This window comes from Stegodyphus dumicola, chromosome 3 (assembly GCF_044657685.1).
Source record: "Stegodyphus dumicola isolate Sdum_Otavi_A_Nest chromosome 3, ASM4465768v1".
Taxonomy (NCBI): Eukaryota; Metazoa; Arthropoda; class Arachnida; order Araneae; family Eresidae; genus Stegodyphus; species Stegodyphus dumicola.
Window position 1 is genome coordinate 144,212,822 of NC_140770.1, and position 16,316 is coordinate 144,229,137.

At 34.3% G+C, this 16,316-nt stretch overlaps 1 protein-coding gene across 10 annotated transcripts in view; it reads right to left on the reverse strand.

Annotated features, from left to right (window-relative positions):
- LOC118183479 (GATA-binding factor 2-like) overlaps window positions 1-16,316 on the reverse strand; it is a 550,695-nt gene that overhangs the window by 101,044 nt on the left and 433,335 nt on the right. For 9 of the 10 annotated variants that reach the window (XM_085813406.1, XM_085813403.1, XM_085813408.1 and 6 more), the window contains one exon: window positions 9,307-10,068. In XM_085813406.1, the coding sequence (XP_085669532.1) occupies window positions 9,307-10,068 (762 nt within the window). The remainder of the gene's footprint in view (window positions 1-9,306; window positions 10,069-16,316) is intronic. The other variant, XM_035353039.2, reaches the window with a different exon arrangement.

The following is a 16,316-nucleotide window of genomic DNA, read 5'->3' on the forward strand; positions in this document are numbered from 1 at the left end:
TTTCCATTGTCAGATTGTGAACAGTTACAGTGTAACCCAGTCCATTAAGCTATGCAAGGCCAGATGTGGTGGTTTCTTTATTATGGGGCACCTAATAGGTGGGCCACCATCGCCTCCTATGAAGGGACGGACAGTTACAACCATGCCTTCTCCGGGATTCGAACCCAGGCCCTTCGGTATCGCAGTCAGACTTACCTGACCACTATACCGTCTGGGCGGCCTTTTATGATTATTTAATGCGTTTCTTTTTTTCGTTATTTTAACTTCGAAATCCAAGCTACTAAGAGCACCTTCCATATGAAATACATTAATCAACCATCATGCCTGAAGTATCTTAAAGCAAAAACGTTTGGATTCGTGCAAACAAAATGCAAGATTGAAACAAACATATACGGGATTTTTAAAAACGAGTTCTTAAAACTAAAAATAAAGAAAATAATTATATGCATAGCGAATCACCTCACTTTAAAGTTAATAAAAATTCCCTCTTTAAATCTCTAAATTCTGTAATACTTATTCAAATAGTTAATTTTCAGCTGCCCAGTCGGTATAGTGGTTAGGAAAGCCTAACGAAGGGCCTGGGTTCGAGTCCCAGAGAAGGCATAGTTGTAATTGTCCGTACCTTCATAGGAGGCGTTAGTGCCCCACCTATTAGGTGCCTCCATAATAAAGAGACCACGGCATCTGGCCTTGTATAGATTAATGGACTGTGTTACACTGTAACTGTTCACAATCTGCCAATTGGAAAAAAAAAATAGTTACTTATCATACTCTCAAAAAATTCTCAATGTATTTCCTTCTTTATTTCCCGCTGGCAATTTTTAGGGCTGAATAAGCTTAATTAAGATTTAGACGCCCAAATTATGCTCATCGAGGTGTTCATTTGATTGATGTTACCACAAAACCTTCAGATGTCAAAATAGATCTAGAGATAACTTCCAGTCAAGTACCTTTTATTTATTGCTTTAGGCTTTATAAATCAATATGATCTGCAGTGGAATCTGATGTCCTAACTAAACTATGTCATTCGCACACGTATCATATTACACGTGGAATCTTTGTGGTTTAAAGAGATTATTGAATGCATGCGTTTCATGACGACTTAAAACGATTTTTTTAAGCAAACTTATTCTTATTTCAGTGATAAAAGGTATGTCCTCTCCAATATATTGGGGAACGAAGACAGACTATTCATCAAACTGGCGTTTTTCTCTCTGTACCTCTCAGAAAATAAGATTTGGAAAGCCTAATTTTAACAAAAGCTTCTAGTCAAGTAAACATTTAAATGGGTCTTATATAGCTGACACTGCATTTTACGTTTCATCAATTAAAAATAATAAATACAGAGTTATCTGTTCCAAATTCAACAATCGAACATACCCATCTAAAGATATGAAAACTAGCATGAAATTGAACTGCTATTTAACACAGAGCATTCTCAGTATACTAGTTGCAGTCTTACAAGAAAATTATTTAAATGTATATGGAATGCCAAATATAATTGAACTCGCATGTGATACGTACAGTTACAACTGCTATAATAGACCAAATTAAGGCTGAATTTCCCCAGCTGTTAATGTTATTCTTAGTTGTTATTATTTGAAAATAATGTAGATAATTACTATTATGTAATTAATCTGCTTTCAGAACTATTAGGTTTAAAATCTGATCAAACTGAAGCCACCCAAATGAAATTAAGTAATTAATCTGCATTTGTGAAACATTCCTATTTACCCACCACTATTTATATTCGTGCTCATCTAACACAATTAACATATCGGTAATGAGACGTGGCACATAATGATTAATGTTATGTAATAGTACTATTTACATTTATCTGTATAATAAATACCCATTAATGGCCGAAAAGATAAAACCATTGAATATAGATACCTGACTCAGATTCATATTCTAGTCAGCGGACTGGCTGCATGGTCATTTTTGTGGTTTTCCTATGTGTAACTAGTATATAAGCCAGTTGCCCTTCGAAAGTCCTCTGCAAAGCCATACCTTCCTTTTACAGACAGCCTTCGCTTAACTGAACCAACCTCGAAATGCAAAAAATCTGGAGGAGTTTGGCATTGTGAGAAGGCTCTTTCAAATGATGTCCGAATTGATTCAAATTCACTTTATTGTTCATGCTGCTGAACTATCTGTAATATGATTTCTGCTGTAAAATACCGTAATACTTAATTAGATATTTTAAGTTGTATGTGCCGCCCAAAAGGGATAGTGGTTAATGACTGACTGTCGTACCAAACAACCCGAGTTTACATTCCGAAGAAGGCGTGGATGTTGGTAAACGTATAATGTTTGTCCGGCACTGAAGTACTCAAAATATGTGGCAAGCCGAAATTCCTTTCAACATGTTGGTGGTAGGGGAAGAGGGGGTGGAGATACTCGGACTTGTCCCTCCTGGTTGCTCTTCTTCAAAACTGGGGTCGGGAGTCAACAGTATCGTTCTGTCACCTGCATAGTGTCCATGGTTCTTGCCATCGACAGGCTCAACCTTCTTGCCTCCTTGCTACGATGAATTTCGTGGGCTTGTTTTGCTGTCAGACAAGCGAGATTAGTAATAACAACACAAATTTTATGTTCTTTGACTAGTTTCATTTTGCAGTTTTGTTGCATACTTGAGAAAATCCCGTACAGGGAAGAAGAAGCTTTGATTTATCAAGTGCTTTTAAATACGGTGAAAATAAAATTGATAATCAGTGTACATACTGTTGTGTCGGTAAACTTAATTATGTATCATATATCGATGCAAAATTTAAAATATTAATTAATTAATTAAAACTTTAATCTTTGTAGAAAGTTCTACAAAAGTTCTATGTCAGTAGATTAAGACAATTCAGAGCTATACTAAAAATCAATGGTTGGTGGGGAATGGTATTTGCACTATTTAAGTTTCGTTCATTCAATAAATTTCATTTATTGCTGGGAAATATTTTCTTTAAAAAAGGTAAAATTCGGCTCTGGTCGTCACCATCGAGATAGGTAAGGCCTGCGCGCTGAGTTACTACGTCACTGCTAGGGGACCGGTCTTCGCGCAGTTTAGCTTCCTTGCTAAACACCCATTTTGCTAAACCTATTCTATGAAATTGGTATCTCATACTATAAAATCAGTCTAAAACAAAAGTACAAGCGGCAATATAATGTTTTACAAAGCTTATACGAATATTAAATATTTTCATTTCCTTTTGTTGGTATTTATTTTCAAAACAAAATTATTTGAGAATGGTGTGGTGCTTTTAAAAGCAAATCATTTCCTTGAAGAAAAATTGGTTTTAAAATTCAAGTAGCTAAAATTTTTACTTTGATTTTTCTGCACTGTCTTTGTGTCTCTCGTTGATTCTCATCACCGCATCAAATTTTTTTGTTTCACCCACTACTTTAACAAAATGTTTGACAGTGGGAACACATGTTATTTTTCATTCTATAATTATTGCATATTTTTATATCTATCATATTAATGTAGCAGGATTATAAAACATCAAACGAATGCAAGAGACTACTTAATATTTAGACTAACATTTAAATGTGTTATATCAGTCAGCAAATTTTTCTGAATGTAATAAATTACTAAATAGTCTAGTTTTAAAATTATTTCTTACTTACATATTGTATGTTAATCTGTATTACAGTTAATGTTTTCCTCTTAATGCTACATAATTATTCGACAGAATCTGTAGTTAAATTGAGATAATGTTTATTACATAGTTCTGAAGACTATCAATATTAAAATTCCAAATAAGACAGGAAAAAAGTTTTTTAAATAAAGTTATACACAATTTTTTTTAAAATATTTTAAAAATATACGAAATACTTAAAAAACTTTTAGAAACTGAAATTTCTTGCAAATATTTACATCATACCTATTTAACTATAAGCGTTACCTCTGTTCTGAAAATATTTTTTCTATTAATATCCACATGAAAAGAAAATATAAATCCTAACATCATGTTCAAAACTTTTCTGTATAATGTAAGTAATTTTTTTAACTTAACTTACATAGCTTTTGGTGGTGCCACGTACTCAAATTAAAGATTGTAATTTAAAAGATAATTAAAAAAATTGTTTTTAAAATTGCATTGAATTGAAATACAATGAAAACAAGTATGTCTACATATGAATTCAATTACTACTGCTTCGTCAATAACTGTACATTTTTAAAATTTCATTTTGCAGTCTCGCAATTTAATTACCTTAATATGAATCTTACATACATTACTTTAGAAACTTTTCTATCATTCTCAGAAAGGTTTGTATTGCATAACAAATTTTAAACAAACTGATTGCATGATAATAACATATATAAAAGTGAACAGAAGCTATGTTAGCTAAACATATCCATTTAAGCTTCATCATGATAAAATGATATTTAATGATTTGCAAAAAACATTGATATTTAAATTTAAGAACACAGTACTCTGTCAAGAATCAAATTTACTCTGCATTTGATATTCTACATATTATGTAATGAAATAAGTGTTATGTTTTTAACCCCTTACGACAGAAATTTTGCTGACAATTTTTATATTACTAGTGTTAGTAATTATTACAATGGATGATGCTTCAGGTGTCAAAAGTAAACATAAATTCAATTCTTAAAACATAATGAATAAAAAATTACAACTTATAAAAGCCAACAAAAAGTTTGCTGAGGGTCCCTTAACCGTGACGTCACAAGCCAGTTTCGTTTCAGAGCGCAGGTCTTATCTATCTCGATGGTGACGCTCTGGTACTCAGTATCTTGAGAATGGACTGAAAAACATGGCCAGTTTGAAAGACAATCAATAATATTATGTTGAAAAGTCTTTTATAGGGAAAAAATTCATTTTACGAGAACATTGACGTCAAAATATATATATGTGTATGTTGCACGCTAATAATTAAGAATTCAATAAAATTATTTGTGGCGTATTTTAAAACAATAACATGGATTATATTTCGAAGGGGGAAAAAAAAAAGAAAAAATAAAGGCTTAAAACAACAAGCAAAGTACTTCGAGGTACACATTAAATTACTTAAATTAAGTAGTAGAGACATTAGGTTATTTTGATGCTCGAGGCATGAAAAATGAGCAATGCCCTCGCCGGGACTCGAAACCGGACCTATCGAGTACGTGCCGAGTGTGCTACCATTACACCACGAAGGCATACAGAAAGGAGGGAGAAAACGACCTTAAATACTCCCCCTTTTAAAGGGTCACTGGAGATTAGTGGACCCAGTCGCCAAATCCTGGTGGTGAAGCATCATCATCCACCACCTTTTTAGTTCGGTCACCACTGTAGAGAAATTAGGTTATTTTGAAGCAGGAGCACATCAAAAATGACCAATGCCCTTTCTGGGACTCGATCCTGGACCTCTCATATGCGTTAAGTGTACTATCGTTACACTACGAAGGTATACAGAAAGGCAGTAGAAAATATCTTATAAGTTTAACCAGCTAAAAATGAACAATGAGATGGGAAGAATATATCCTGCGAAAAGAATTACAAAGAGGGCAATTTCTAATTAAAAATGGTTCATCAAGGATAAGAAATCCGTGATCCTGAAGTATGTTATTTTCACTTTATCTTTTATTTATGACAATTACAATGCAAAAAAAAAAAAAAAAAAAAAAAAAAAAAAAAAAAAAAAAATTATTCCTTAAAGTAATAGCGTGCAAAGGTATGGAATTTATTGTTGGAAAATGCTGCTCAATTTACAACCCAACGAAACACATATTCGCTATATAATTTTCGCATAGTGACTTTTGTTGAAAGCACAATACCGAAGAGTGCTGAAAAGCTGCAAAAGCATATAGTTGGTCATAAAAATAATTGCTTTCTACATGCCCTATCAGCTAGCATGAAGTTATTTCACTTTAACGCAAGGTTTCCAGCAATACAATCTTATTGACGGCGCCTTTTATATTGTATTATGAAGAGACAGTTAAAAATGAATATCGTATGTTTCACCCGAATGCAAACAAAGAGACGCGTTTCCTATGATGCACTGCAAACTTTGTTTCACTTAAAAACACACTATTGAATCCCAAGGTACAGTTTCCGTTACTTCACGCAGATTACCTTCTCTAAATGCGGAACCTTTGCTCAGCAAAGCCATTTAGTCCCCGGCTGTTGCTAAAATAATAAAAACTCGGGGAAAATGGGAAAATGCGACAGTACGCAGAACACTACCGGAGTCATAAACCCCTCGGGGTAAAAAAACGCCCTTTGCCACACAAAAGGAACTCCTTTTTTATTATTATTATTATTTCCATCCCCCCCAGCCCCCGAACTTAAAAAGATGGTAATAAAATCTAGAGGCAAGAGAAAAGGGCGGGGAAAGAATGGGGCAAATAATAAAAAAGAAATATGACTTTATTTCCTTCGAAATGTAGACTTTCGTACGAGAAAACCATTTTGAGAATCTGTGTAATGGATATAATATTATCTTTATAAAAGCTCACTTATCCTGTCTTGCAAAGGTTACCAATTGTTGGTTGGTACGCAAAAAGATGCCTTTTTAAAGAATTCGGAAAGCTACGGGCGCTTTTCCTTTGCCAGTGAAGCTGCGGGTTGCAGTTTTGTGTTGTTTATTTTTAAAAAACCATCAGGAGAGGCCTCAAAACTATTTGAAGAAAGAAATGAATGCAAATGACTCGCTTTTTATTCCATTTCGGATTTGTATGGAATGCTAGGACATTTTTATCCAAAAAGTGAGTTTCTGAAGCGAAAAATTTATATACATTCACTTTCGTAAGCGAAAGAACTGTTGTTTAAATGAGCAAAATGAATTTGATAAACAGAGAAGCCACATGCTGTAAACTCAAGAAATCTGTCTGCACTCTATATATTTTCTGTTTCCTCCATTGAGTTTCCTGTTTAACATCACTCTTCAAGATAAGTGTCTACCAGTACGAAACTATACTGAAATTAAGAAAAAGACTTTCCCGCATTACTTTTGAAAAAAAGGAATCTTATTCCTTATTGGAATATCGAATGAATCGAATAAGATTTGGAAAGGATATCGAGGAAAGATGGGCAAGAATAAAGGAAAGAAAATCTTAAGACTTTTTGGAAGCAATTATCTTCAACACAGATCAAAAGAAGAAATATTGTCTGTAAAAATTGTTTCAACTTTTAAGTCTTCCCGTCAAATGTTCTGACCACTGTATTTCCGATGATGCAGCATTTTGGAAAATGCAACACGAGACTGGCACTGCGTAGATTCGATAACCTGATATAATGTTAATATTTTAATTACTTTACTTTAAAAACCTCAGTTTGACGCCAGTAAGAATATTCATACAACATATTCACTTTACTAAGTTTATTCAATTAACACCTAGAAATAATCTATTAAATATTTAAATATCGTGACCCAATTAATCATTTTTCATGCATACAAAACTGCAATATAAAATGTTAATTAACTTTAGAGATACTTTTCTTTCCCGAAGCAAAAACGTTATTTTCGATACATATTAAAAGAACAATCAAGTATTTAGCAAATCGAAGAAGATATAAGAAATTATCTAAGGCTAAATAACAAACCAGTAATTGAAAGTAAAGTGAGAAAACAGAAGTCCCTTCTTGTCAATAAATTTGAAAAATAAATACTTATGAAATAATACTTTTTTATCCAAAATGTCAGAAAAATACTCATCTTATTTCCATTTTCCAGTTATTAGTTTTCAACTAAGTATGAACAACACTATTATGTGAGTCCTAATTAATAATGCAATAATCAATCTGAGGGAGTTATTATTAGATGAATTTCAAAATTTTGAAATTAGAATTTCATCTATTGTATTTCAAAGTACTTTCTCACAAAAGAGGAACAAAATTCTCTTTTCAACAATTGATTTTTTATAACTACACAGATATACAATTCTGTGTAGTTATAAAAAATCATACCTCCCAAATTAATTATAATTATCATACCTCCCAAATTAATTATTCACTAAAAGTATACATCATTAAAAATAAAGAAAACATAGTTAAAGCTATAATGACAAATAAAAGAAGTCATATGGTATGCGGTCAGTTTTACACAGTTAGAAGGATTTAAGCAATTAGAAGCGTATTTAAATGTTAAATAAAATTATTTGTTATCGCTGGTTAATTGCAGAGAAGCTAGAAAGACAGGTTAAAACATTTTGAAAAGCATTATTAACAACATAATTTAAAAAAAAGCAAATTTTTCATTGCCTATTTCAGAAATACCTAGCATATTCTGTACAAATGTTTATAATTTAAAGTTGGTGAGAAAGAAAATATTTATAAATTTGGTAACTACATCTGCAAACATATGTACTGTCAAGTACGGATACTATTATCAACTGACACGGACTCGGTCAAAACAGGTAACTTTTTAAGTTTATAATTTCTTATTTCTATTAATATACAAAACTGAAGAATATTTGAAGAAAGATTCTCTCAAAGCACTTTTTCAACTTTTAAGTAGGAGACCTTGTCAATAAATTAATTTGTTTACGCCTGCTCAAAAGTAAAAACTTGTCACCGTATTCCTCCCCTATAACTGTAAAATGCCGAATGAAAATTTTTTAAAGAAATTGAAAATTGTTGTCTGCCCTAGCTATGTTATTGTTAAGTGCTTCCTTTAGTAACATTTAACTGCTAAAAATGCTTTTAAAAGCTCCCTTTTTCTACCATTTAGAGAAGGTTTCTAACTGGTACTTCTCCTTTCACTTCAAACTTAAAAGTCATTTAAGATATAAACGTTATGCTATATAATTTTGCCTTTATACCATTGTTTCATAAAGACTAAAACGGATGACTGTTTTGCAATTGATGCCTTTATGCATAACTTCGGTTAATGCCATTATATAGCATAATGTGCGTAACTGATTTATGGGCAGAACTAGGTACTGACTTCTATTTAAACGATGCACAGAATTTAGCTTTAAGTGGACTTTCTGAAAGAAGCAATGAATTTAGCACTTTCAGTACTTATTAGAGCCAGTTCAAATGGTACGTCAATGGGAAGTCACAAATAAGGCAACTATAAAACAGATTTCTGGAATAGCATTTGTCATAGAGAAAGGAGAATGTTGATACGGGGAGAACCATTTGAATCAACTCTAATCAACAAACATAATTAGATTGTATACATACATATCATTTAGGCAGCAAAGAACAGAGGTGAAGGGACAGATTGAGGAGAAAATGAGTAGTGATTGTGTAGTTGTTACATAAAGAGTGGTGCGGGAATTGTGATGTTAGACAGCAAGCTGAGCAGAAGCTTCCGTGTTAGATTCGACGCTTCATTCACACAAAAGATTTGTCGTCTTACCGGCACTGGATCGGCCTTTGTTCCTTGGTTTCCCACTGGAGTTCCCACTGGAATTCTGCATGGAAGATGCTGACTTGACTGCCACCGCACCATACAAGGAACTGTGGAACGGGTATGACGTTCCGGAATAGTCCGTCGAGCCGCCTGCCGAAGGCGGACCCGTCGCGTATGGGGGATAGGTGGGCATGTGGTGGTGGTGGTGATGGTGATGGTGGGATGTCTGATGGTGGTGGGAAGGCTGATGGTGGTGATTAACGGGTACGAGAGCAGAGGAAAAGGCTGCACTACCTTCTCTCGGCTTTCCACTGCTGGACGAACCACAGTTGCTGAGGGCCGAGCCGAGGGAGGTGATCATATTGGGCGTGTGGTGTACCTTGATGTCTTCTCCACTGCTTGAAGTTACCAGTCCGGACGTTGAACCACCGTAGTCGCCGCTTCCGCTACCCCCGCCGCCGGTACCATGTCCACCGGTGCTGCCCGTCACCGTGTCTGGCGTCACGTCCTTCGGCGGCGTTGGCGGGAAGCTGAAGAGGTGAGGACTAGAATGGGGTGGTAAGGAACCGGAATGGGGCGGTGCGTGGACCCCCAACGGCCCCGATGACCCGCTGGGGTGGTGCGGGGGTTTCCCAGCGGCTGAGAAAGGAGAGCACCAGGCTGAACCGTGGGCAGGATGAGGCACCATTGGCTTGGCACCTTCGGAAATCCACGGGTGGAGAGGTGTGTGAAAATGCGGCCTGCACATCTGGCTGCTGGGCATACGGGCTAAAAAACAAGAAAAAATTGAATCAATTTCAACAGTTCGTAAATATCTCTTTAAATTACATTTTAGAAGACAAACTTGTCATCAATAATTCCAAAGAAACTGGCTGAAAATTAGAAATGATTGTCGAAATTATGAAAAATATATCAAACTGTCGCAAATTACATATAACTTTCTTCTATGTTATATAATACATTCACTGAATTTTAAGATATAATTCTCAGTCATTAGAAAAATGTTAAATTTACGAGTCAAGTTAAGGGAAGTTAAAGTTGGAAAATTTTTATCTTCCGCTTGCGCCCAGAATTTTAACAAATTAAAAAATTGCTTGCAAAACAGAATTTTTATTAAAAATTTTAAACTGGAGATTTATATTCCTCTTTTTTTAATACTGTCTACATACAAAGGTTTAAAATGAAAATCCGGAAATAATAGAATGTTTAAAATGAAACTTTGATGAAGCCTAACTTTACGGTAGTTTTTATAAATTGATTGGCAGCTATAATTGTATATTTGAAAGGAATTTTCTTGTTTCTTACAACAAGACTTCATAACGTAGTAGAAAAACTCATTCGACTAGCAGCTGGGAGGTCCGGAGTTCGAATCCCGGCTAGGGAAAATATTTATGCCATTTTAAAATATGAATTCTCGTTTAAAATGTGTAATTCCTTCATTTCTTTTCCATGAACAAATTGTGAGTCTGTGTAATATATGTTACAAAATAAACAAGTAACTAAAATTCTTAAAACTAACGACCGTCGTAAAAGATTCGCAACTGTTAAAGAAATAAAAGTAATTTGTCATTATTGTAGGGTTTATATTTATTTTAACTAACATTTATTTTAAGTTTAAGCTATCTTTCCTGTGAAGCCTTTACTTTCCTTTAGAATTCCCAATGCCAGAGCATGTAAATTGTAGTAGAACGCGCAGTATATTCAAATTTTAGCAGAAGTAAGTTGAGTTTAAATAGAAGGGAAACGAGTTTGTAAGTGTGCTTCTTGAATCGCGAACGTGAAGGTTGTTAGGTAGAAATTTAAGAACTGCGCGTTTCGGCCTGTGTGCCTATCTCGGCAATTCGTTGAATCGTTCAACTGCTTAATCAGTAAGCTCGCTGAATCTCAGCTGTATTTTAGAACGCGGTTAGGCTAGTTACGATTTCAGAGCCTCGTAGGTAGTGATCTAGTTGTTTATTCATCCTGTCATTAATTTTTAGTTTCACATTTCTATTTTTGTTAAACCGCCGGGTCGGCGTAGTTTGTGAGCGTCAAGTGAACGCAGCTGTTATTTCTAAAGTGGAATAAAAAGGGCTTTAAACCCTTCTTACGTGTTTGTGTAAATTTACAGTTCATAGCAGTCACTAGCACAGTTACTGACAAGTTGGGGGCCACACAATACTACATTATAATTAAACAAAGTCATGTAGCCTTATTCTATGGCCATAACTATTTCACGAAGCAATCTTCCAATTTTATAAACTGAGTTGCTTATATAAGTATTGTTAAAATGCTTCAAGTTAAACTAAAAATATCCGCAACTAAAATATATATGTTTAATTGTTGTTTAAATAATACAAAAGATCGCTCCAAAATACCCTGGTCCCGAAAGGTTTCATATGTACGCATACGGATCAGCTATCAGCAACAGTAGTGCAGCTAGATTTTACTCCCTCCCCGTCAAAGAACATTTCCCTATTGCCAAATCAGTGACAAACCTTCGACAGGGAGGCTGCAATACAAGTAATCGTCAGAACAGATCCCTCTGAAGAGCAATCTGTAGTCCTGTGCCAGCAGGGCTGGACACCCGGAAAATCGGGTGGTATCATCCGGTACCCGCAACTGTAGCTCAATGCGAGGAAAAATTCAAACTACAGAAGACAACAGATATTTATGTACAGTGGGTCCCAGGGCACTACGACAGCATAGGAAATGAACAGGCTGACAGACTCGCAAAGGAAGGATACTCTGTGCCTCAGACAACACACTCTCGAACATACAGAAAGATTCGCAGCAAAATTGCATTGACAGTCAAGAAGACCGTGGACGACGCGTGGAGGGCAGCTGCTGTTGGTAAAAGATAAGAAACGATAAAAACAAGATCGGTTCCTAAGAATCTGCTCCGAGACGTCACTGTGACCATTTTCAGACTGATCACAGGCTTTGACTACCTCCAGAGTCATTTCTATAAAATACGAATTGTGAGCTTCCCCAAATGCCACCTATGGAACTCAAGAGAAGGGAATGCTGATCATCTCCTCATCTGCAAAGCTCTGGAGGTAGAAACTCAAGAAGACACAATGGAAGAATGGGCACAGCTATACTGGATGACACATTGTCAAATGGCTGACCGGCCAAAAATGGGCTGTACTGAAGAAGAAAAAGAACACAAATGCCAAAGAAAACAAATCAATAAAATTACTAAAAATAATAATTATTGAATTAACTGAAAGAAATTATAAAAGTTAAAACAGAACTTAAAGAAATTATAAAAAACATGAAATTTCAGATGAATGATTTTATTTATCCTCAATAGTTGCATTTTTATCAGATCGGCACTTTTGTATCTTGCGCTTTTTACTACACAGAAGTAAAGAAATACACTTTGCAGTACACCGATATCATTTATTCACTATCACATATAAATATTTTTCGATGTCTCAGATACTCGAGAATCCAGTAACCAGTTACATTGCTAAGACGACTTTCTGACTTTAACATTCATATTACTACTTTCAAAGAGATTTTTCAATAATGGATTGAAGCTTCAAATTGTAGGATGGCCGTGAGGTTTTCATCCGTGTAGAAAAGAGTACTCGCAGAAGAAGTTCCCAACTGCTTTGAACAACCAAGTACTGTACTTAGACCTTAAGTGACTGGATGATGACAGGGCGCTTAAAGAGTGCATAACGCGCTACTTTTTTTTTCATCTTTATTCACAGGTGCTGGAAAAAAATGAAGGGTAAAGAATAATTTCTTTTTATTTTGAGATGTTTTATCCTAAATTATCTAAGATTATAAGACGCGTGCCGAGGAAAGCAATTCCAAACCGTTCTTTAAAGATAGTTATTTTTATGAAATTTTTTTGTTGTCCTTTGACTCGTGATAAAGATTTAACATTTGCAAAAGAAAAAAGAAATGAAAGTAGCAATAGATTTTTGAAAGATAAAACACGTTCTCTACAGGACTGCAGAAAAATCTATTGCAATGTTTTTAATCTTTAAAATTTTCTTTATTTCTAAATAATGATAGAATTCTCAAAATACATTAAAAACTTAAATAAAGTTAATATCCTAAATTGTGTGTTATATTAGGGTATTAAATAAAGTTACTATCCTAATATAGCAAACTAAAATCTTAAAGTTAATTAGGATTTCAAGCAGGCCGATTTCTGGATTTTACACGCATTTTATTATATGGTTGTAATGGTGATGATCTTACAGTCACCGTACAGATAAAATCTAACTTGAGAAATACAGAAATGATGCATTTTAGAAGAATAAAACGTAGGTCGCAAAATGTAGCTCACGTGAACAGAATTCTATTTCGTCTTCTGCAATGACAACTTTTGTTCAAAATCGTAAGAACCGTTTCCGATCTGTAATTGCCAATTAAACTTACTAGATGAGATGACAGAGTTTTCGTTATAATAAAATAGAATAGGAGGTATTTTTCATCTGCTGTTGTGAAACTGTCATCTAAACTGATCTAGCAATCTATTGGATCAATCAGAAATATAAAATGCCTCGTTCTTCCTCATAAATAGACATTTAACATTGCTATTCATATGCATTCTAATAAACTGAATGAATAATGTACAGCACTTGGAAAAAAATTCAAAAATTCTCAGGCAATTATTGAACACTTCTAAACTTTTACATATTTTATAAGGTATTTCTTCCGCCTTCTTAGCACACCTCCTTGGTGTAGTGATCAGCACGCTCGGCGCGTATTCGAGAGGTCCGTGGTTCGAGTTCCGGGGAGGGCACTGCTTATTTTTCACCTCTCCTGCTTCGAAATAACCTAATGTCTCTACAGTGGCGCCCGAACTTAAAGGTGATGAATGATGATTCTTCACCACCAGGATTTGGCGGTTGGGCCCCCTAAAACCTCAATCGCCCTTCAAAAGGGGGAGTATATAAGGTGTTTCTCCCGCTTTCTTAGCATGCCTTCGTTGTGTAGCGGTTAGCACGCTCGGCACGTATTCGAGACGTGTATGGCTCGAGTCCCGGCCAGAGCATTGCTCATTTTTCATCTCTCTTGCTTAGAAATAACCTGATGTCTCTAGAGTTTAGCCATAAATATCTTTGAATTTTGCAATTTTGATCTTGTGCCTTAATTTTAAATTAATAACTTGGCAACAATTTTATTACAAACCGTATAATGTGAAAAACTGGCAGGTTCTCACACGAAATTTTCGGGAAGGCTAAAAAGAAAAATAAATAAACAAACAGAAAATAGGAGATTCGGCGATTTTATAAGGAGATCGGGAAATACTGGGAGTCTCCCCGTCAAACCGGGAGATTTACAAGATATGAAATTACTTCAATTATAATTCTGGCTACAGTACTTTACTTTGCGCCAGAGCGGAAGTTTTGGTCAATTAAAATGCAATTTCAAGCAAATCAAATTTTCAGCAAAGAAGCTAAGGAATTCTTTGAAGATTGCTTTTATGCATGAATGAAATATACGCTGCAGATTTTTTACATTTAATTTTATGGGCTTATAAAAATTGTTCAAATAATGTAAATGGCAAGCATGAAAACCGGAATTATCAACAAAAAAATGTGACAATTCCACTTAGCTTCCTTCTAATATGAAATACCATATCGCCTCAGGTATTTCATCTGTTAAATCTGTTCTTCCATACTTGAACTATTTTATCAGCGACTTTACCATAAAATATTGTTTTCTCAAATTTTGGATGTTCAAAGGACAAAATAGAACGCCTGACGTTCAAGATGGCTGAATTTTCTTTTTCTGACCAATTTAACAGCAAAAATATCATAGTTTAAGTGCCGGATTAAGTGGCTGCACACAGAGAAAATAGTTCGCAGAGCTCGTTGCATAGATTCGTTGTGTAAAATACTTCTACTTTTTTTTTTACAAAAAGTTTCTAGGAAGAATAGATTTTTGTGCGATACCAAGTATCGCATTTTGGTGACATTTCACTTTATCGACCAAGTTGTAATGCAGATACACTTCCGTTCTGCTTCAAGAAGCACACGTAGTTTTTTTCCCACTTCTTCAGTGTTTGTTTGCTCAGCGGTTACGGCTAGCATTTTAGACAGTGGGAAAGGAAAATAAAACTGTATTTTATGAGAGGATTTCTTTTATATTTTAATATCCAAGCTATGTAAGTACATTCTTGGCTAGGTGTCAGTAAATTGGCGGAAATTTATTGACTAATTTAGCACGAATCTTAATTACATGGACTTTGTAAAGTTTCACAGACAGAAAGTAAGCATCTTGCTTACAAAATTTGTTTCTACAATAAACATTACAAATTTATTTCAAGAGACAATATTTTTACATTTTTTTTTTTTTAAAGAAGAAAGTTCCCAACAAAGAAATCCCAAGAAAGATGATCCCAACAAAGAAATTGATACTTAATTAAGGGAGGCTTTCGAAGACGTCTGATGAAAACCTACAAGACATCATAATAAACACTTCACTTCAAAAACAGACAAAAAGTTTTTAAGTTACTCAATATTTTATAAATAAAAACATTTTCAAAATTATATGCAGATGTATAAAAATTCAAATTTTTAATGACATAAGGGATATTTTTCAGTAACATACCAGGGCCATGTAAATATTCAACATATCATTTAGCAGTATAAACATAGCATTAATAATTATAAAACAAATGAACTTAATGAGTTATTAGTTATTTCTTGTTTGATTACTCATTGCCTCTGATAAATGATACGCAAATAACTGAGAAAACTTCTTAAATTTGCTCGATTTGCGTAGTAGATTCATTTAAATGTCAATTTTGAAGCTGAATAATGTATGCTTTAAAATTTCTTAAATACAGCGAACATCCGTGATATATATTAAAAGATTATTGGTTTGGAAAATTATTTTTGGTTTGGAAAATAATGCTTCTTTTTACAATCAGTATGAGTTTTGATGTCACTGATTTACCAATGAATGTTAGTGAATATTTATCATTTGCTACTTCAATTAGTATAAGTATATTCTTAGTCTGCACTTTTGTCAGTACTTTCTGTCAGAGTCAAAAGTGAATACTT